At 41.6% G+C, this 22,870-nt stretch overlaps 1 protein-coding gene across 1 annotated transcript; it reads left to right on the top strand.

Annotated features, from left to right (window-relative positions):
• Positions 1-11,858: 11,858 nt before the first annotated feature.
• On the top strand, positions 11,859-14,119 carry LOC119168240 (piggyBac transposable element-derived protein 2). The gene is given in 3 exon segments (XM_037419645.2): positions 11,859-11,887; positions 12,194-13,530; positions 13,533-14,119. Coding segments are annotated over 3 exon segments (1,953 nt in total).
• The last annotated feature ends 8,751 nt before the right edge of the window (positions 14,120-22,870 follow it).

Genomic DNA, 22,870 nt, shown 5'->3' with positions numbered 1-22,870 from the left:
TGACACATACTACAGCTAATGTCGACATTGTAATGTGAAGTGTAAGCTTTGAAAAATTAAAACTTGCCCCAAACACCACACGACTGTACCGGGCTGAGTTACCAGCGGGAGTGTTTTTCCAGCCACACCTTTTACATGTGCCAGTGACTTCATGCTGTGACGTACCTCGGTAGGGGCCTATCGCTGCATACTTTATGTGAATGAGGATCCTGTTAGTGAAAGCAGGCATTGTTGATTTCGTAACTTGTTCATTCCCAACTGGGCCTTCATTTGCACGAGTTGTTTGACTGATATTCACGCGAACTTTTGTGCAATAAATTATGCAGTTGGCAGTCTGTGCTTGCTACATACTGCTGTTACTGGTGTTTGTTGTTGTTAGTTTGCAATGCTCATTACTGCTCACCTAGAGAAACTAGCCTATCTTGCTGCTGTTTTGGACAAGATGCAGCTGGCAAGTGCAATAGTGTTCATAACTCTAAATTCTCAAGCAAAAATTATCGTTTCATATTCAGTTAGTTGCATTCATATCAGTACATTATAAGAAATCATTGAATAAACATTATTCCGTGTTCCTTCACATAATGCTCACAACTTTTATATCAAATTGAATGGTGTTTATAAAAAACATGGGTTTTAGCTAAGCTTCATGCTCTTTTCGTGAACAGCTGACAAAACGCTATTGGATACTTACTTGCCATGAATTGGACTGTGTTTGAAATACATTGCAATTCGTCACCGGACTGCCAGTACACTTCACATTGGGGGAACATTTATTAACCATGGATTGATTAATTAAGAACGGAAAGAAAGAAGCAGCAGGCCGGGATACTTGATATTGGCATCCGTTTTGCTACCCAGCGCATTATCATGCAAACTTCCTATAGAGTGGTTATGCGTCTTGCATGTGTGTCTGTAAACCAAGAACTTTGGGTAGAACTATATTTATCTTACAAATGGTTGCTGGACTGTGGAGGCTGTAGGGCTGCTTAGGAATGGTGGAATCCCTGGACATGTGTTCAACCTTGCTGCATCAGCTCCTTGGAGTTTTCACGCCATCTTTACAGATGTGTTGGGTGAGTAAAGCAAGCAGGTTTCAACACAAGGAAAAGTATAATTTGGCAGCACCTCTTGTGCGTGCCTTACATCCCAAGTATATAAAATATTTATCTTGCACCTTGTGGCCTGTAATTTTTAAAGAGACACTTCTTTTTGCTTTATATTTGAGTCTTGATGCTTCGACAGCAATGTATTTGTGTTTGACAGCAAGTGTTCTTGAACAAATAACTGATCTCAATAATGACAAAACACCCTTCATACTTGGTCCTTAGCATAAGCTAGCACATACCTGTAGCAGATTCAATTATTCATTTTTTGCTGGGATGATAATGGGCAAGTAGCAAAGGCAAGTTCAGATTGGAGTGGTCGGTGACGTCTGTTTAGGCTCTGCCATATTGCTTTGCAACCAGAGTTACTTGTGGCCACATATACAATGAAGCCACATGACGTGCATTCTAAATGAGATTACCATATCACCTTTCGTTGCATCTCAATGTGTGCCAAACAAATGCAGATATCATGAGCTTGCCACTATAAAGGGATACTAAACCAACACAAGGTTAAAATTTAGTCGTGGTGTTGCAGCTGTGTATGACTCTACAATGGATGCATAGCCGTGATAATTTGTCTATATGTTGTCGCAATATTATGTTACACACATTGTACGATACAAAAGAGGTCCTCGCTTATTTCGCTTTTTTTCGCAATGCTTCTTTCTTGTCTCTTCTTGCCATGTGCTCCTCCTCACTGTACAAGAAGCAAGAGTAGTGGGCACACAAACACGTATTTAAAAAAAATGTTGTAAGGTGAGCACTGAGAAGCTGAACACTTCCGAAAGGCTTAAAGAGGTAAAGGTATTGTTTCTAGCTACTTTTTGGGCACCCACAGCTAGTTGTGCTGCTGCAGTTAAAAAATGAGTTAAATGTTAAAAATTATTTGGAGGTGGTTTGGCACCCATAATTGCAGTTACATACAGAACTAGGTTTCAATGCGTAAGCAAAATCTGTTCACTCTAAATCAATCCTAATGATATCAGAAATTCAGGAAATATTCACAGAAAAGCTCAGGAAAAGGCTAAGTGGTTGCCCCTTGAACGTGAAGGAGATACCTTCCTTCTAAAAGGTCAATAGACAGTCTAGTATTCTCGATATTACATGCACTATAAAATATTCTGGTGGAGTGCTTTTCATGCATGTTATAATGAGAGGGGTTTTTTAAAGAACTGTTGTCACTTTGCCCTGTGTTGCTGAAATTGTTCACATAGTTATAATACATGAATCACTTTATGCCTTTTGATTTTATGCAAATGGTTTGCTTACCCAGTCGGTTTAACTTGGTTTGAATAAAATTATAAAAGCTCCAAAATTTTTTTACTATACAGCAGGTTTATTTTTAAAATACGCGACCATTGATGTGAACGCAGTTGGTGGCGTGCTTGATTAATCCTTCACTATCACCACTCTAACTACACCTGCTACAGTGCTTAGTGTGACAAAAGTAATGGTACTTAACATTACTGGCAGCATACACTTTTATGTCTCAAAATGTGTTAAAAAGCCTGGTAAAAATGTGTGTACGTTTTTTTTCACTCCAACTAAATATTCTGGTCTACTCGAAGTAGCTTCCGCTCTTTTAAGGTCCTCAAACTTTTAGGTGTTCAAAAGAAGTATCAATGCCATATATTTTCTTAGTCAGCCTACTCACCACTCTAATAATGAGAATTACCCGACAACCTTACCCAGTAAAATATAGGGATGTTATAAAAAGTAATGTCAATTCAATTGTCAAGAAACGTTGCCAAGTAAAGTTTTTGTTCACTTTTCTTTTCATAATTTTGTTAAAGTTACTTTTGATAACATCCCCTATAGTTTGTTTGGCATCATTTTCTACTAGTTCTCATTATAATGTGTTCAACAAAGACAACAAACCCTTAAATTTATAGTTCTTTCCTTTACTCATGAATCTGAAACAGTGAATCTCAGTAATCTGAGCGATGTGGGAATTGTTTTTTTTTGATCAGTTGTGCATGTGTTCAAGTACATGCATTTAGGTGGCAGGGTGAACCATTGCCACCTCCTGTGACTAGCAGATTTTCTGAGAACTGACAGATGCATAATGCTGCCAAAGATGTATAGGGATACTGGAAGTAATCGTAACGTAATTGCAATCGTATTGTAATTGGCAGTAGGCAAAAAAAGGTGTCCCACACTCGCCATAATGGTAACAAGCAGCGCTGACTGACTCTTCCATGTATAAATGCACATATATACCGTACAAAATGGAAGAGGGATAGCCGCCATGGTAGCTCAGTTGATAGAACATCGGACATGTTATTCGAAGTTCGCAGGCTCGGTCCCTGTACAGGGCAGGTTATCTTTTTTTCCTTCTAGTTTTCTTTCTTCACAATTACAACACTTCTATTCTTCTTGAAGACTTTCTGGTGTAAAAAAGGTACCTTATAATCTGAATAGGCAAACAAAATGTGCCAGTGCACGAGTTAGCTTTTGTAGTGGTTACAAGTAAGATATGTTTTGAAAAATAAATCATTCTGTCACTTGCCTAAATAATGGCTACAGGACATGACACTGGATGCACTTTGTTATTTTTGAATCAAGCTATCTTGTATTCTTTTTTATAAATTACATGACTACACATGAGGATGCTCCACGGGAAACTAGGTTTGTCTCAAACTCTGTGTGTGTCTTTCAATCTATATGGTGCCCGGTTCAAGAGTTCTTGCAGACCAGATCGTGTAAAACAGGACCGTGTAAAATGGACCGTGTAAATAAAATAAAATGGACCTTGTAAATAAACAGGATTGTGTAAAATGTCGTTTTCGTGTGCAACTGTAGTTGTGGTTGTGCTGAATGACCTTTCTTTATATACACTACATAACAAACTTGCTCCTTTAGAGTCTAGTGCATCTTCGGATCGATTGTAAATGTTTGCATATGCGAGGCCTTAAGTTTTATAAGAAATTCCTCAGTGTGCCACGAGAAAATGTGTGTTCAGCGAAAACTTGCATATCATTATATACAACAATTAAAGCCTCGTCTACAACTTTGTGCAGGTTGACCTTGAGCAGAAAACGAGGAGCGGCAGCAGCCCCCAGAAAAGAGCAAGCACCCTCCAAGCTCCCGAAGCTCTCTTCGACAGGAACATCATGGTCACTATGTGGCATTGAAAACCATTGCAAGGAGTGCCTTATCAGTACACTGTGCTGCTCTTTCATCGCAGAAGACGAAGTTGACCACTCCAGAGGAACTTCACGCTGTGTATTGTGAGTGCTTCAGTGGTTTTGTTTTTGTCCAGCCAGCAGTTAAGAAATCATGTGTCAGATTCAGCCGGGGTGGCTAGAGGGAGTCGGGCAGGCATGTTTGGAAATGTGTTTAGCCAAGTAGTGCGAATTTTTGCACTGGTCCTGTTGGAGAGACTGCCACAATCACAGAAGCTACGTCACCTCTCTAAATGTACAGATGTGTCGGGGAAGATTAGCTGCATTAGGTTTTTCTATAACTGATAGCTGCCAACATTCTTCAATATACAGGAGTTTTGTTCCTCACGTATGGGTGTAAAGTCCTCCACAGAAAAAATGCAACACGTCTACTTCCAGAAGGCTCCAAGGCCCTACTTGTAGGTTTTTTCGGCTTGTATCATAAGCACCTCGTTTGGGTGTATATGAACATTTTATAAACATGTACAGCAAAAAATTTGGGTGGCCGGTCGTTTTGTCACTATCATGTTCCTCGCAGTATTCTTAAGCATGTTGTGCATTACGTTGTCAATCTGGTTCATGAGCATAGAAGACATTACGAAGTTTCAGGCTACAGTATAAAAAGCCTGGAAGCAAGCTATCAATAATTTTTTAACAGAGTTGCTTAATCTCATACATGATACATCTATAAACTTTCGTGCGTATTCATCAATGTAAGCTCGTCTTAGTGTTATCCAAAATGAAGATGTGAGTCGACAGATGGAAACATCTAGTGGGGTAATTAGGGTGAACAGTGGAAGTGCCTCAGACAGGCTGGCCGATGTTGCGATAGGAGGACCTATTTTTTAGAAGTCACCTTGTCATCCTTGGCGTGTTATTTTAAATGGGGTCAGTAATGACATCATCTTTTGGTGTAGGCGTGTGTGCCTGTTGGAAATGTTTGTCTGAAAAAAAACCTATAACGCAGAAGAGTGCAGCCCTTGCTTCTTTTCAAGTTAGGTTGCGCTGATACAAAGTGTTCTCCTGTCGGAGGTTGGGGGTAAGGGAAGCAAAAGAAAGATAAGTGATAGAAAAGAAGAGAAAAGAAGAAAGAAAAGGGGGATGCAAATTAAAAGTAGTGCTACACTGCTCCTACTTTGCATCCCCCCTTTTCTTCTTTTTTTCCCTTGTTTTCTTTTTTCACCCTTTTTGTTACATTTGCATTGTCTTATCTAGTGCATGAATCAATGACACATGCCTTTGCTATAGCAAAGATGCCTCTGTGGTGTTGGATTGAACAGTGCATTGTACTTCATTCAGTTAATTACAGACTGATCAGTCTTGCAATAGGTGCTTCCTATCTATCACCACACATGTTCAAATGAAAAGTTTGTGCTTGGCTCTTAGTATGCTGGTATATAGATTGTGTCTTGGACACAATCTATATCATATTTTCATCGTGTCTTGGACTACTCAAAATGAATGTTATTTTGCTGCTGTTTATGGTAATGAATTTATCCAACATGAAAATATCTTGCCTTGCGAACTTTGTCGGACCTGCCTTTCTTTTTCTTTCCTATGCAGGCATTGTATGTGAGGGAGGCAGTAACAGAGAGGTGATAGGTTGAGCTTCAGAAGATTAAATGCTGGCAGTGAAGCAATTACACATCAAACATCCCAGCCATTTTGCCAACCGTACTAAATGTGTTTTGAAAAAAAATATTGTGCTCGGTTACTGTATTGAAAACAGCAAAATGCTGAAATATATCGCAGAGAACAAAATATTAGGCCACGTTGGTGCTTTCTGGACTTCCCAGGATGTCGTCTGGGTGTTGTTTGTAAGAAGTAAAAAGTATTTCAAAAATACTGCCTCTTCTACACCAAATTCGGTCTAGGTGTTAAGTAAAAGTGACTGTGTTTAGTGCATGAAGCTCAGTAATATTAGTGCAATTTTTTCGCCACATCAAAAGCAAGGAAGCAGTTCTCTTTATATGGCAAGTTATATGATTACACTTTCTCTTAAAGTAGAAATGAATTTTTGAAGTTTTCTTATGATGGCTGTTTGCTGCATTTGATATACGACAGCTTCCATTCCGAAGTTCTCCATGGCCCTCAATAGGAGGCTTCAAAAATCATTTTCCTCATTTAAACAAAAATTGTAATGATAACACTTGCCATATAACAAGAACTGTTTATTTGCTTTCAACTTACACATAAAAGTAATTTTCAATTAGACAAACACACAGCTCAAGTTGCATCTCAATGTGGACAAAAAACGATTTTATAGTAATATTTGTCGACCTAACATTATTTTTTTCGTGAAATATAACATCTGTGCAGGGAGTATTTGTGGCTCAAATATTCATACAAAGTGCAGTATTGCCATAAAAGAAATGCAAACGACAAATAGTTTGGCTGAGTTCTTCAAAGCCTATGTAGCGGAAAAATTGCACTAATGTTACTCGGCTTCAAATACTTTAAGAAGCACCTTTACCTAATATGTTGATCAAATTTGATATGGCAACAAAAAGCGGTACTTTGAAATTTTTCTCACTAATAACACCCGCACGACATTCTGCGAAATTCTGAAGGTACCCACGTGACCACTACTTTTTTTCTCTTCGAAACATTTCTGCAAATAGCTATTTTAGGAAGAGTAAATTACCATCATTTTTTGAACTATACATCTGTGATGGTCGCCAGGCAGTATGGTTAGTATGTTTGGTGTAGAATAGCCCAGTGCGAAAAACAACAAATGTCTGAGCATACTTTGACGCTCGGGCAGTTTCGATAGCATTTGTTTGTTAGCAGCAATTGAGTTAAGCCCTTGTCTTTATTCTTAGGCCCAGAAACAAAACACAAGTAACCAAAGTAGTCCTAAGAGTCATGCAGTCTCGCTGTTCCAAGGCTTGTGGAGCCTAATTTAGTGCAAGCTTCACCATTTTTTAAAAATTCAGATTCAACCAACAGGTTTTGAAGGCACAGTGCAATTTCAGCTAACTTGTTTCACACCAGTTACTTTGATAAAATGCGGGAAGTAGAGGTAATAATACCATTTTAAAGGCATTGTAGGTAATAACAAAAAGGACTGCTTTCTTTTTTTGTATGGTGCTTTGCCTGAACGCTGTGCTTTTTGTGGTATAGTTCATTGTCTAGTGAGAATAGGCCTTAAAAACTAACACTAGCCATGTTGAGGTTGATTTCTTGGTTATAGTCATAGTAGCCGTATTAAAAATATATGACTTCAAACATAATTGTTCTTTTGAAGATGTTTTCTTGCCTAATGATATTTCAGAGTCTTAGTTAATTTTGTTATAAGAAAACGTGATGTCATAATAGGGTCACTTTTTGTAGAGTCGTTCAGTTCTACCTTACCTTTTATATTCCTAAAAGAGCAGTTATTTTCAATATTGGTATTTAAAATGGAATAAGCATGCTGTATGTAGTAAGGTGCAAGAACTTGCAGATAGCACATGCACCCAACTTTTCTGTTGGCAGTTTATTTCTGTTATTCTTGATTTATATGTGGGGTTTCACGTCTGAAAACCACGATATGATTATGAGAGACGCCGTAGTGGAGGGCACTGGAAACTTCGACCACTTGGGGTTCTTTAACGTACACCCAAATCTGAGCACACGTGCCTACAGCATTTCTGCCTCCATCGGAAATGGAGCCGAGATTTGATACCGCGACCTGCGGGTCAGCAGCCGAATTTCTGGTACTCTTGCTCCCCTATATGTGTGCAGTTCGGTTATAGTTATCTCGCTTGCACAGATTTTTAATGGCACCTGCCTTGTCCTGCTTGCTTTCATGGTGATTTTAACCTTCATAAGTTGCATAGGTTTAACTCTCTAAATTGTTCAAGATGCCAATTTTGTGCACAAACTGTATAGTATAAAGGCACCAGATGTACATGCACACACTATTAAATGTACATGATAACTTTCACTTGCAGTTTCTAAAGTTTTACTGTACAGGAAGCATTTAAATCATAATTTCATAAGGACATATTATTCGATTATCTCTACCATTGAAAATCGTGACAACCTAGTTATTTCCACTGTGATAAGCATGCTGTTTTCTTTGATGTGGCAGAACTAATTTATACACTCATTCCTTCTAATATTCACTTATGCATAACATGAAGGATTGTGTGCGTTACATTTTTAGTTTCATTCTGTGTGTTATATTTCTTGTGCATGTGAACTAGTGTGCTAACATGTGTCTCCGACATTATTTGTGCCAATTATTTTCATTTCCAGGTGCCTATGAAAGACACATAAGTTCTATGGCAGTGACCTTCCAAATTTACAGTGGTGCTGGAGCCTCAAGCAGCATTTCACCGATCTCCACAAGGCGTTCATGAGACAAAGACAGCGCCACACGTTCACAGTGCTATGATTATTACTTAAGTTTAAACATTTCGTTCTAAAATTGCTGTTACATTGTGTTTTGGGCCACCATTCTGTGGCTTAGGTGGAGCTCGTGAAATTACGATGTAGTCACCTCATTTGTGTACCATCAACACTGCAATGTCACCATTCACAGCTGGAGCATACAGAAAAATAAAAAAATATATTGATTGTAGCAGGGTGGGTGTGTATAATAATGCTTCTCTATTGATAACAATAACTTTATAAGTTCTTTACGTCCTGCATAGAACACTGCATTAATGTGTAGCAATGTAACCACCATTTATGATCGCTAGCTTGTTAATTTAGTAGTTTTGTAATGTATTTTATTTGAAAGGTAATTTTGCTTCTGCATCACGACAATTAGAAAGATGCCGATGATTCAATCCCTCAATAAGTAGCTTCTTAACACATGTTTCTTTCAAGCCTTTGTTTACTAATCAAGGCTGTTTCAGATAGCAAACATATTTCACCTTCATGCAACATATTAAGAATGAAATATTCATATATATTTCTACACAGTACTTGCTTTTGCAAACAACGTGAATGGCCAATTGCTTTTACTCGAGATCTAGGATGTCCATTTGATCTTTGCTAGATGCAGCAGATAGATGCATGGTTTCTGCATTATGCTGATTTCCGTAAGCTGCTTATGGGGTAATTTAGCATGATATGGCACTTTCCGTAAGCTGCGGATGTCCGCACCTTTCCGAACGATATGGCGCTTTCCGTAAGCTGCGGATGTCCGAATCGTTTCGCATGATATGGCGCTTTCCGTAAGCTGCGGTTGTTCGCATCTTTCCGCATGATGCGGCTTTCCGTAGTCCAATAATTGCGTATGTACGGATTCGTATATGCGGAACGTTTCAGTAGGGTCGAGCCATACTGTAATGTGTGAAAGCACGCTAATATTGTCTCCTTCAAATAACGTTGGAACACTCCCATGCGTATTCACACATCTTCAGGGACGATGACGCATTCTTCAATGTTTAGTGTGCACTCCTCAGCCTATTGAAAAAAAGGCCACAAAACAATTATTTTTGTTTGAATGATTGATTGACTGATTGATTGATTGATTATTATGTTGGGTTTCACGTCCTAAAACCATCATATGATTATGAGAGACATCGTAGTGAAGGAATCTGAAAATTTTTGATCCACCTGGTTTCTTTATTGTGCACCAAAAGCTGAGCACACGGGCTTACAGCATTTTCGCCTCCATCGAAACAACTTCCGGCGCAGCTTGGATTCAAGCCCGCAACCTCGGGTCAGCAGCCCGGTACCTTAGCCATTAGACTACTGTGGCGGGACCAACGACGGTTTTCGTAAGTGCCATCAACGCTGCGCCAACTCGCAGTCGGCCAACGAACCCTTTCAATATCCTTCAAACTGACTGCAGTGCTTGCCGTATCCGCAAAGTTTTCAGGCTCGAGTGGTCATTTAACCGATTTCAACACTTTTCTTCTACCATCCCCTCTCGATCTTGAATATTTTGTTTTGTAGCTCCGAAGATATGACAGCAGGTTAAGAAAAACGTAGCCACACTTTCCTGCACACGACTCCCTTAATTCACCGTGAGTGTTTGCAACTTTTTTCCAGTCGACAAAGTGACTGCTCGGTATCAAAGTTCTCAAAATTTCGTCGGCATGAAAATGCGCATCGCGCACTCACATTTTATCCGACAGCCATTTGTAAAGACGGGGGATAGCACAATTCCACGCAGAATGGAGAGCCAGATAACGGAGGTCCAAAAAAGTGTCTCAGGTGCTTGTTAGTGCTCTAGCCGCTTGCGCGTATACAAGCACAGAAGTCAGCAGTGCAGACGAACGAACATTTACGTTACATAGAACATAACAGCACGCGAAATCTCCCCAGTGCGCCTACTGTTACGCGCGGACACCGTCAACGGAAACCTCCCCTGGGGGGTTCGACGGAGAAGGAATTGGGGCACAGTCACATGGCAATGACAAGGTTTATTTATTTATTTCTTTAATACATACTGCGGACACTAAGTGGTCCAAGCAGGAAGGGCACGTCACGCATACCACAAACGTAATGACGTACATCATACGAAAAACACACTTTGTTTTACACGCTACAATACACTTCGTTATGTACCAACATCACGCTTCGCTCTATACACTACAATAAACTTCAATATGCAAAGCAACAACACACCCGGTTCTACAATACTACATTACACTATGTTCCACAACACAAGTAGTAACTTACGCCAAACAACGACAATACATTGCATACCTCATACTTTACAATACGTTACACATACGTTACAATGAATGAGGTTCGCATAACTTGTTCCAGTCCGACACTGTTCGCGGAAAAAAAGAATACATAAAGGCATCGGTTCTCGCAAAAAATGGGGTTAGCAAATTGGGATGATGATGTCGTGTGTTCCTTGTTGACAGTAAGGATAAGTAAGGCGATGAATCGATTGCGAGTTTTTGATTAAGTAATAATTGAAGGAAATCCAGCCGTTGTTCGCGTCTGCGGGATTCAAGGGTCTGAATGTCGTTTGCAGACATCAGCGCGGAAGCTGAATCCGACGGTAAGTATTTCGAATATATAAACCGAACAGCTTTGCTTTGAACCCGCTCAAGTTTGTTAATATTAAGCTTAGTGTAAGGGTCCCATACAATGCTGGCGTATTCCAGTTTAGGTCGTATAAAAGAATAATAACTAAGAAGCTTTACATTGGCAGGACAGGTACGCAGTTTATGTCTTAGAAAACCAAGTTTCCGAAACGCAGCTGAACATATGTTGTCTACATGCATGTTCCACGACAAATTACTAGTTATAGTTAGGCCCAAATATTTGTAGCTTGTAACCTCTCTAAGAGTTGGAGACCCAAGCTGGTACGTATTATTTAGTGGAACTTTCTTACGTGTCAAACGCATGCAGACACTCTTTTCTGCATTAAGGATCATTCTCCACTCATTGCACCACTGATGAATATTATGAAGGTTTGAGTTAAGTTCATTTTGATCATCTAAAGAGTTAACCGTTTGTATCCCAGCGGCAACAAATGTCGCCATTACAGAAATTGGCGCTAAAAATCCCGTGTGAGTCGCCCAACATCGAATTTTCGTTTTTTAATTTCGCGCTATATTGAAGTTTCAAAATATGCTAACTAGATGGCGCTACCTGTATTGACAACTCCACCACAACACAAAGAAGAATGGCGTCTTCCTCAAAATGCCCGCCACGGTAAGTACCTCCGCGTTACAGTGATATCTCACTATTTATCTGCTATTTCTTCCTTTAAAATACTTCTGGTGTAATAGAGGAATTCGCAAGGAATATTTTGATGTCAATTGCTCTAGGAAAAACCCATTAGAAGTATTTAGTTTTCGTCCGTGCTGTGTTGCGTACACATATGTTGCCGTCAGGAATACGGGGCTCCTGAGTTTCACGAATAGGTCTGTGGGGCTGCTTTGTTCGCTTCGTTTTATAAAACGCCGCGGTTTGCCACAAAAATTTTGGTTTCTAATGCAACACAATATCTCTCTACAGGCGTGGATTAACGGACACCGAAATCCAGGGAATTTTGTTCGACTGGCCAAGTGGGAGCGAATGCTCCGATTTGGAAAGCTCCGACGATGACCAGGCGGAAAGGACCGCAAGTCAACATTGTAGTGGGACAGATTCGTCTAGCTTGTCAGACACCGACGGTCTTGATGTCGAAGAGTCCACTACTGTGAAGAACAAGATAAAAAAGACCTGGCACTGGGTAAAGAAGGACCTTGACATCAACGAAGGCTTTCCTACTAGCATTCTAAGCCCAAGAGTCTCTGCGGCAAAGGCTAAAACGCCTTTGAGTATGTTTACTAAGCTGGTAGATGAGGATTTGATCGAACATCTGACATTAGAAACAAACCGATTCCGGGTCCAGAGCAACCGCACGAGAGTAAAACCTGTGACGCTTGAAGAAATGAGGAAATTTCTCGGTATGATCCTGTACATGTCTGTAGTGTCCATGCCATTCAGGCGCATGTACTGGTCCCGGTTATTGCGCCAATCCCACATTTCGGACTGCATGCCAAGAAATCGCTTTGACGAAGTGATCTCACTTTTCCACGCGTGCAACAACGACACCGAGAAGAAAAAGGAAGAAGATGGCTACGACAAGCTTTACAAGGTCCGTCCGTCGCTCAGCCGGCTGAATTATAATTTCCAGGGTGCTGCAGAGATGGAAGATTGCCTTGCCATGGATGAAATGATAGTACCATTCAAAGGCCGACACAGCCTCAAGGTGTACATGAACAAAAAGCCTAGAAAGTGGGGCTACAAAGTGTGGACACTGGCTGGGAGATCCGGCTATGTGTACAAAATTGAGCTTTACGAAGACAATTTAGTCATTGACCCAACGGATTTGTCAAATCACATCGGAGAAAGGGGAAAAATTGTTGTGCGACTCTCTGAGGGCTGTGAAGGGAAAGAAATAATTTGTGACAACTTCTTCGCTTCAGCAGATCTTCTAGTTGAAATGAAGCGTCGCGGATTAGGATGCACAGGAACCATGAGAAACGGCAGAATTGAACGCTGCCCCCTAAAAACCGAAAAATGCCTGAAGGGGGAAGGCCGTGGATCCTTTGATTTCCGATCAGAAAAGGACAGTGGCATTATTATTTGTCACTGGCATGACAACCGCAGCGTCATGATTGGATCGAATACCCACAGTGTAGGTCCTCTGGGCGTCTGCCAGCGATACGACAAAAAAGCAAAAACATACACCGAAGTTTCCCGACCGAGCTTGGTAAGAGTATACAACCAAAGCATGGGTGGTGTCGACAGAGCGGACCAGCTGCTTTCTTTCTACCGCAATGAGTTGAAGACGAAGAAGTGGTACAAGGGATCGTTTTTCACTTGCTAGACCTTGCTGTTGGGAACAGCTGGTTGTTGTACCGCGCCGTAAAGGATTCGGAAATCCAGCTCGCAGAATTCAAGCTTCAGGTCGCCTTTGGGCTAATGAAGTCGGAAAAGTCACATAAAGCGCCCCTCCATGACCGTACTCTGACCGAAAATTGGCTGTCGAACCGAGCTTCGGATGTACCCACTTCCGTCAGGTATGATGGGGTAAATTATCTGCCTGTCAAAGTGCCGCATAAAAGTGCCCCAAGTTGCAAGCTACCGCAGTGTTCACGGAGAACAAGGCTCCAGTGTAAGAAGTGTAAGGTGTACCTGTGCGTCGAAGAAGATGGACCAGCAAACTGCTTTGAAAGGTTCCACACTGAGGGACTTCGTGTTCCTAGCGTACACATATGTGTACGTTCTTTTTCTTCAATAAATAAGGTTTTGTTGAAGGACACATATTTTTTCTGTGTTATTTGGGACATTTTAATAGAGAATCAGCCAATAAACGCTTGCTGTTGTGCCTACGAACAGCATGGGATACAAAGGGTTAATATCCCGGAACAAACCACAATCGTCTGCAAATAATCTAATTTGTACAGAAGGGGTGATGACATTAACAATATAATTTATGTATAAAAGAAAAAGCAATGGCCCTAGGACGCTTCCTTGGGGTACACCTCATGTGACGTGTAGAGACTGCGAACGCTGGTCATTAATAGCAACAAACTGTTCACGGTTATTTAGATAGTCAGCAATCCAGTTTACAAAAATTTCGGGAAGGCCAATACGTTTACGTTTCTAGATCAATTTGTCGTGTGGAACCCTGTCAAATGCCTTACTGAAATTCAAACATATTATGTCAGTTTGCCTATTGTTATCCAGGTTAAGTGCTAATGAGTGGATTATTGTAACTAGTTGCGTCACTGTCGAATATCCCTTCTTAAAGCCGTGTTGAAAATTAGTCAGGATTGAGTGTTGAGTCAAAACTTTTCCAATTTGTGTAGCAATTATGTTTTCTATTAATTTGCAGCAGAGTGAGGTCAAGGATATGGGTCGGTAATTTTAAGGTGACAAGCGATCACCTTTCTTAAATACAGGACTTATGCGTGCGGCTTTCCAGTCACATGGTAGCTTTGATGACAACAATGAAACACGGAAGATTTCATGCAGGAATTTAACGACATGTTCGGCATATCTTCTTAGGAACACATTTGGGAGATTATCAGGTCCACAGGACTTTTTAAAATTAAGATTCAGAAGCATCAAAAAAATACCAGAATAAGACACGAAAGAGACTTCGCATGGGTCGAACACTCTACCGTTTGAAACGTAAACACTAGAGCCGGAAAACACACTTTGAAAATACGCATTTAGATGATCAGCAATCTTTTTTTGATCGGTTACAAGCACGCTATCAATTGCCATTTCGGTGAGAGGTTTCTTTCTGTCACCAATGTAGTTCCAGAATTTAGTCGGGTCAGTTTTTATGAAGTTGGGCAGCAGCGTCTTAAAATAGTGATCTCTGGATGAGCGTATAGCCCGTGCAAGGCTGTCTTTGAGGACTGAGAGGGAACGAGACTGCGCATGCTTGTGCCTTAAGCGTTTTATCTTTCGTTTTAGGAGAATTATATCTCGCGTTATCCAGGGAGTTGTTTTGTGCACTTTTTTATGTTTATTCGGTATACAACGGTTGATGCAATGATGACACATGTATTTAAATTGATTCCACATTGTCTCGACATCGCCCACCTCAAAGACAGCAAAACACGACTCCATGTATTCTATTACAGTACGTCATCTGCTCGCGAATAATCTTTAAAGGTATGCACTGAAGATTTCTTAGTACTTGGAAATTTGTTAAGAGGAAAAGAAACTGTAACCAATTTATGATCGGACAAGCCCTGTTCTACTGAAACAGAGTGCAGCTCGAGTTCACGGCTTATAAATACCAAATCCAAAATTGAACTAGAGAATCCAAGCACACGAGTTGGCTCCCTCACAACTTGCATCAAGTTATGGGTTAGCATGATGTTAAACACAATCTCAGTCTCTTTTTTGTACAATGGCCCTGTCGTATAACGTTCCCAGTCAACAGAAGGTAGGTTAAAATCACCTGCTAACAAAATTTTGTTGTTGCAAAATTGAGACATATGTTCAGCTAACTTTTTCATGGATTCAAACGCAGCCTCTGGGAGTCTGTAAAGTGCATAAAAGATGAAAATGTGGCTCCAACAAGACAGCCTAATGCATACACATTCGAAGTCGTCAATGTAACCAATTAATGAGGCCTGCAGTGTTTCTTTCACAAGCACGGCTATTCCACCTCCCCTTGTAGTTCTGTCTTTCCTAAACATCATATACGAGGGCGGAAATACATCATCATCAGCTATTTCGGGGAGCAACCATGTCTCAGTCACAACTGTTACATGTGAATCGTGTTGAAGTAAGGCAATTTCCATTAGTTCAGTTTTGTTATTGACGCTTCGGGCATTTATGTTAACCAAGCGAAGGCGTTTTTGTTTAACGCCCTGCTGACCGGTAACGAAAAATTTACTTTTCGTTGAATTATTTTTTGAAGAAAATGCGAGTTGTTTTCCTACGTGTGACTCAGTGATTGGGCATACCGTCTGGTCCTCGGGCGGGTTTTGCTTCCGTCGTTTTTTTACCGGAATTCTTTCGCCTTTATCACTGTCCCAGGCATATGCCTGGTCATCGATATACAGTTTATCAATTGCTAAGTTTACTTTCTCACTGTTATCTCGGTTAGCTTTTGCACTTGCCCAAAGCTTTCTTGTAATATCTCGTATCTTCGGAGAAAAGTCTTCCCCGATAGCTAGCGTGGTATTTTTATGTTTAGACCCGTTTTTAAGTATTCTAGCTTTGTCTCGCCCGTCAAGCAATTTGAAAATGACTGGCCTAACTTTGCCAGTTTCAGGTCTACCTATACGATGAATACGCTCGATGCCGACAGGTTAAAGTTTCATGATATCTTTAAGAATGCCTGTGTTGACGGCACTTTCAAGCGTTTCGTTGTTTTCATTTGATCCCTCGGGAAGACCATAAACGATTAGATTTGACCGGCGACTATGGTTCTCCAGTTGATCGATTTTAGTTTCTAGAACACTTATTGCTTTTGCCAACGAAGACAGCTGCTCCTGACAGGCATTTACCTTCCCTTCAAGCCCAGATAGGGCATCAAGCTTCTTCTCAATATCTGATAGTCACTTTTCTTTGATGTCTTTAACATCAGTTGCTATGTCTGCTAACATTTTGGCAATCTGCTCCAGACTCGGGCCTGGGTTCATCTCAATATCGCCCCACAGTAACAATAACTTCCTCAGTACAGTTTTTAGCGCGGCACGACAAACAACTTAGCCATGGGCACGGCAGCACCAGCAAAAAGGGATTATCAGATGATGATGATGATAGCTGGGGTTTAACGTCCGAAAACCACTATATGATTATGAGAGACGCCGTAGTGGAGGGCTCCGGAAATTTAGACCACCTTGGGTTCTTTAACGTGCACCCAAATCTGAGCACACGGGCCTACAACATTTCCGCCTCCATCGGAAATGCAGCCGCTGCAGCCGGGATTCGAACCCGCGCCCTGCGGGTCAGCAGCCGAGTACCTTAGCCACTAGACCACCGCGGCGGGGCAAAAGGAATAATCAGAGCGAACACATTTTCCATACTGCTTTCTTACCTGTACAATAAACAGGAACGGATTACAGACGGTCCGCATGCTGGTACAGCCGCCGTGCCCAATGGTCGAGATGACCGCCGGGCGTGAACTAATAGCCACGCTGAGTGGTGCTCGTGCTGCCGTCTGCCAGTGATTAATGGCGCATGCTGTCGACGAGTGACGACTCAGGTTCTCCCAGGGCGACGATGCTCGCAGTTCAGGCGCATGCCAAACAGAAGAATCGCAGTCATCCGCAGCAAGCGTCGTTCCGCAGCTTCCTGAACACCCGGCACGAACTGTAGTAGGCTGATAATCTGTACAATAAACAGGAACGGATTACAGACGGTCCGCATGCTGGTACAGCCGCCGTACCCAAGGTTAAAACAGTTGCCACGAGGGGGCTCAGCTGGCGCTATTTGATTTTTGGAAAAGCCTTCTAATTTCATCTCTAATGAGTTTTGGTGATTCCTCGTTATGTGGTTTTTTCGAAAAAGCACTAATAACTAGGTATGAGGCTAACAAACCATTAAAAAAATTTCAAATAAAAACGCATTTGCTAATTCTAGCGATGCTGCTAGTGACGCTCGCCACAATGTGCTTTTAGTTGTTTTGTTGCCTGTGTACATGCTCCTGTACGAACGTTCTTGCGCCTCCTTGCTTCGTGAGCGCACATTTTGTGTTTTTCATCCATGAGTGACACAGCGGAAGACGTGAGGAAGTGGTACGATATTGCGCTGGTAATGACGTTGATCGGCTCCATGGATATTGAGATTGAGGCCGCTAGAGCCAGTGTTCAAGCTATAAGGCACCGTCTCGTCACGAACAGCCTGACGTTGAATGCGATGGCGTTGCCATCGAGGCATGTGTCAAGGCGAATTCGGGCATATCCACGACTCTCTCGTTTGTTCGAAGACACGCTCCTAAGCCTGGATGGGCACAACTTCCGGCAGTCATTCAGGATTTCACGTACTGTGTTCAATTATCCCGTAGACGTATGCACGCCAGTAATGCAACGACAAACTACAAACATGCGCGAAGTGGTGTCTGTGCAAAAAAGGGTCACTGTTTCTCTCTACATGGTGCGTTCCTCTGCTGAAGATAGAACAGTCGCCAATTTGTTTGACGTGGGCAGGTCGACAGTTAACACATTATATAGTGAATTTTGTGACATCGTCGTGGAAGCCCTAGAAAATCAGTGGGTCAGGATGCTTGCAGCTGATAAAATTTCCGACCACATACGGGAATTTAATGCTGTAACTGGCTTCCCTCAGGCAGTTGCAGCACTCGATGGCTGTCATTTCCCTGTGTCACCTCTCAAATAAAATGCCATCGACTACTACATTCACAAGAGCTGGTAAGTGTGTACAACTAACATCAAAGTTGAAAGCTGGGCTGCTTGATACATTATTGGATACGAAAACTTTGTGAACACACATTGTACACGGAAATATCAGCCCATGGGTATAAACAGCTAAACTCATAAATGAAAAAATATGAAGTCAATATTGAAAGAATCACTTGATAAAATCTTATCAAATGTATGACGCCTGTTTTGGATCAGCTTTAGTACGCACTAAACATTCTTCAACAAGTTATTATCATCTATATTATGGTGTCTGATTCCAATACACAGCTGAAGAACAGTTTTGTTCTAGCATGGATACACATACATGCCATATCTTGCCTTATAATGCCTTTGTACATGGCATTGGCATGTTTCTATTACAATCGTATACAATGTGACTGTGAAGTTGTTTGTGCACTGTCATCTCCTTATTCATTGTGATGGTAATATACTTGCAGCTACAGTGTGATATTTATTATTGGCTTTGGTGGACCACAAATACCGGTTTAGATTCATCAACATCGGTTGCCCAGACAGACGCCAAGACGCTCATGTCTACCACAGCTCAAGCTTGCCAAGCATTGTGACAGAATCAACATTTCGGAGTCGTACAATTTCTGTCAACAGTTCTGTTGACAAGCATTCCCGCTGACGCCTAATTTGATTAAGTATTTCCCTGGTTCAACAAAAACCTCTGCCAAAAAAGAGTTCAATTACCAGCTCTCAAGGTCTAGGCAAATTGTGGAGAATGCCTTTGGAAGACTGAAGACCTCTTTTATATTTGTGATGAAGCGTATGGAGTGTGAGGTCACGAATGTTGCTGTTATTATAAAAGCATGCTGTGTGTTGAACAACATTTGTGAACGCTTCAATGACAGTGTATTCCATCAATGAGGCAGATCTGCAGAACGCACTCTACGAGCAACCACACCACACCACAGTCATGCAAGTTGGATGTGGCAGAGATGTTCGGGATGCATTCGTGCAATATTTTCAGCAACACGCAGCCAGTTAGATTTGAATTGAATTGGGTATCGAACAGAAAATATTTATTTGCTCTAAAAAGAGACCAAGAAGCTGCAGCCTAAAGCTGTGTATGTTTAGTAGACTGCTTTGAAGGTGCCATTCAGCCTGTTGCATTGCTGTGTGTTTTAAAAAAAACATCCCGTGAGCTTCTTGGGGTGTGTCTTGGAGTTGGTATGGCTATCCTTTGTATTGTATGCGCGAGCAGTTTCCTTGTTTTAAGTAGCCATGTTGAATCTTTGTTGTGTAACCCCCTTCCCCACCAAGCACCACACCTATATATGTTTTCTTTTTATTTTCACAGTCTATCGAAAAATTTCAAGTGTGCATATCTTACACATTCTTTGCTTAAACTTGCACATTTTTATCTTCATTGTTCTGTTCCTTTTTGGACCTTGTAAAGCATGTCCACCAGTACTGAAAAGCAAACGTTCGCTGTCATCTTTTGAAACTGGGAAGGACTGGAGACTGTATTTTGAAAAGTTATGGCTTGTCGTAAATTCAGTATCATGTTTGCTTTGAACAGTATGTTATAAATGTGTCTGTATTAATAAAAGCATGTTGCGCCCTTAAAATTTTTCTTTTCTGCAGTTCACTCAGTGAAGCATATCAGTATGTATACTACTCAAAAATAGGGGCCTGAAATAAGCAAATGTTTATTGAGGTAGTTAGAGAAACCTATTTTTGATATATTTTGAAAACAGGTCCGCTGGCTTTTCTTCTGTTGCCATATGCCACTCACGCAGACCCTGCTCAACCTGCATGGTTGTCTCCAATGCTGCAATAAAATTTTCTTGCTGTTCAAGCACCGCACTTTGAAAGTTTTTATTAGCCGACACCCGTTTTCTCTTTTGCGCTCGACGCTTCCCTTGTGGCTCGCTCGTGCTGGTGCTAGGCTAGGGTTCCTGCTGCAGGCATCTGTCACGGAGCAACTTTCAATAGCCCCGTCTTTATCTGAGGACAGATTTCACCCCGTCTCCATGCTCTGAGTAATCTGAAAGACGAAACTCTATTAGTGCGTGCCACAACATCAAGCTGCCTTCAGCCTAATGTGGCATTCATGACGTTGCACATTCTTGAAGTATCGCAAGAATGAAGCATGCAAAAAAATGCACTAATCATATCAGTTAGCCTCAGAAAGACGCACTCGAAGCTTTAGTTGTGACAAAAAGCTTGTTTGTTTGGGGCACATAAGTGCAATAGTTTCGTCCTATGCTGTGTTTTAATTGTTTCCATTGCTGGTAGATATGAAATGCCCTTGAGTAGAGTCTATAATCACGATTTACGTTACAACATAGAGCTCAGTTTGGAGTGTCGCATTCCTTGGTTGCATTCTGAAATCAGCAAATGGTCGTCGCACCGAAAATTTTACTTATTATCGTAATGACATTATCTTATACATTTGATTTACATACCTCATCGACGTTTCCCCTTGATGAAGGGCAACTCTCTTGCACGAGAGAGTGGTCGTTTATGGGCAGTGTGCCTAGAAACCTGTGGAGTTCCACGAAAAACGGCCAAGCACTTGGTGCAGATCCAGTAGTTTTCTCCCGGGCTTCCTTCCTGATAACACTTCACCTTTAGAAAAGCAGAGATGTAATGTATAATTACATTCTCTCAGGACTTGCTATGTAACTTTAGGTCCGATTCCTAGCAGGTGAGCGCGTTGCATTATACATTCGTGTCATGCTCCGCGTCACGGTTAGCAACGTTTGTTTCTTATTTTTTGTGTAGACGCGCAAGCCTGTACTGTTGCATCATGCTAAAAATGAAAACGGTGAACATTGTATGCAAGGCTACCGCAAGCTATTTTTGATGTTTCAGAATGAAGACGAGATTAAAGACTAGTAGATCAAGCACGCAATTTTACCCAATTATATAGCTTATTTTGTAGGTTGATTACCAACGCTCACAAATACTGGGAATCCTAAAAAAATAGGACGCGTACGAAGCTAATCAGTCGAATACTTCGATGTTCATGGTGACACAAATGTACGTTTTTTCGCCAGATAACGCGCACGAGCTGTATTTGCAATTGCCTCATCCCAGATAAACAAAGTTGAACGCTGACACGGATGAATCATGCAACGCAATGGTAGAATATATACACCAATTTGCACCTCAAAATACCTGCTTGTAACAAAATAGGCGTCGTGCAATAGCACCAACTGGAAGTGCCAACGAAAACTTACATGGGTTAGTACACGAACACACACCAGCTTGAAGGCTTTTTTGCCGTATACATTCAACAGTGCACGAACTCACCTGTACTTCTGTGTGAGGTTGTCGATCTTGTGTTTCACTTGTCGGCGCGTTCTCATAATATGTGCAAGAGCGACGACAATGGCGTCATCCACTCTGGCGTTGTGTTCTTCTCCTCTGAGTTCACGAAGGTGGTCCTCCCAGATTCTAATCAACACTCAGGTGTCACTTTCGCTCCAGGTTACTCTTGGATTTGGTGGAGTTCTATTACTCATTCCTGCAGCCATCGAGGCAGGTGACGATGATGCATTGATTGATGATTAATATGTGGGGCTTAACGTCCCAAAACCACCATATGATTATGAGAGACGCCGTAGTGGAGGGCTCCGGAAACGTCGACCACCTGGGGTTCTTTAACGTGCACCAAAATCTGAGAACAGGGGCCTACAACATTTCCGCCTCCATCGAAAATGCAGCCACTGCAGGCGGGATTCGATCCCACGTGACGATGACGCAGCGTTGTCGGTCATTTCTTAAACGTCAACACGTCGACGACCGCAACCACACGCATGGACGAAATATTTTTTAGTGGTGCCGGCCGGCCCGACTCGCGAGGCACGGTGTGTAGGGCATCGGTGTTGAGAGTAAGTGAACTCTGGCGGGCGTAACTATATATAAACAAACACGCGTTGTGAATTAGTACTACAACGAAAGACGTTTATTATTGCCAAAATGTATTATTCTTTTCACTGCAGCAACTTAGTGCTCGAAATTTTTCTCTGACCTCTGTACTGCTGGGGATGAGAGTACCTCGTTTCGCTGCAAAGGGAGATCGTTGAATGTCCTTTGCGAAAGGCTCCGTTTACCTTCGTTTGCGAAAGGGTGGCCGTGTGACATGGACCGCATCTTCGTTGTTGTAAGTACGCGGGAGTTAAACAGTCTTCGCGGGTGCCCGTGTGACAGGGGTTTAAGTTACCTATAGCGCAGGCCTTTTTATAAGTTTTAACCCGTGCTTTACACTGTTCTTATGATTCTTTTTAGTTTTTTAACGTTCTACATCTTATTTGTCTTACGTGCATGGCTG

Source organism: Rhipicephalus microplus, chromosome 3 (assembly GCF_043290135.1).
Source record: "Rhipicephalus microplus isolate Deutch F79 chromosome 3, USDA_Rmic, whole genome shotgun sequence".
Lineage (NCBI taxonomy): Eukaryota > Metazoa > Arthropoda > Arachnida > Ixodida > Ixodidae > Rhipicephalus > Rhipicephalus microplus.
This window is presented reverse-complemented; position numbering and strand designations above follow the sequence as displayed.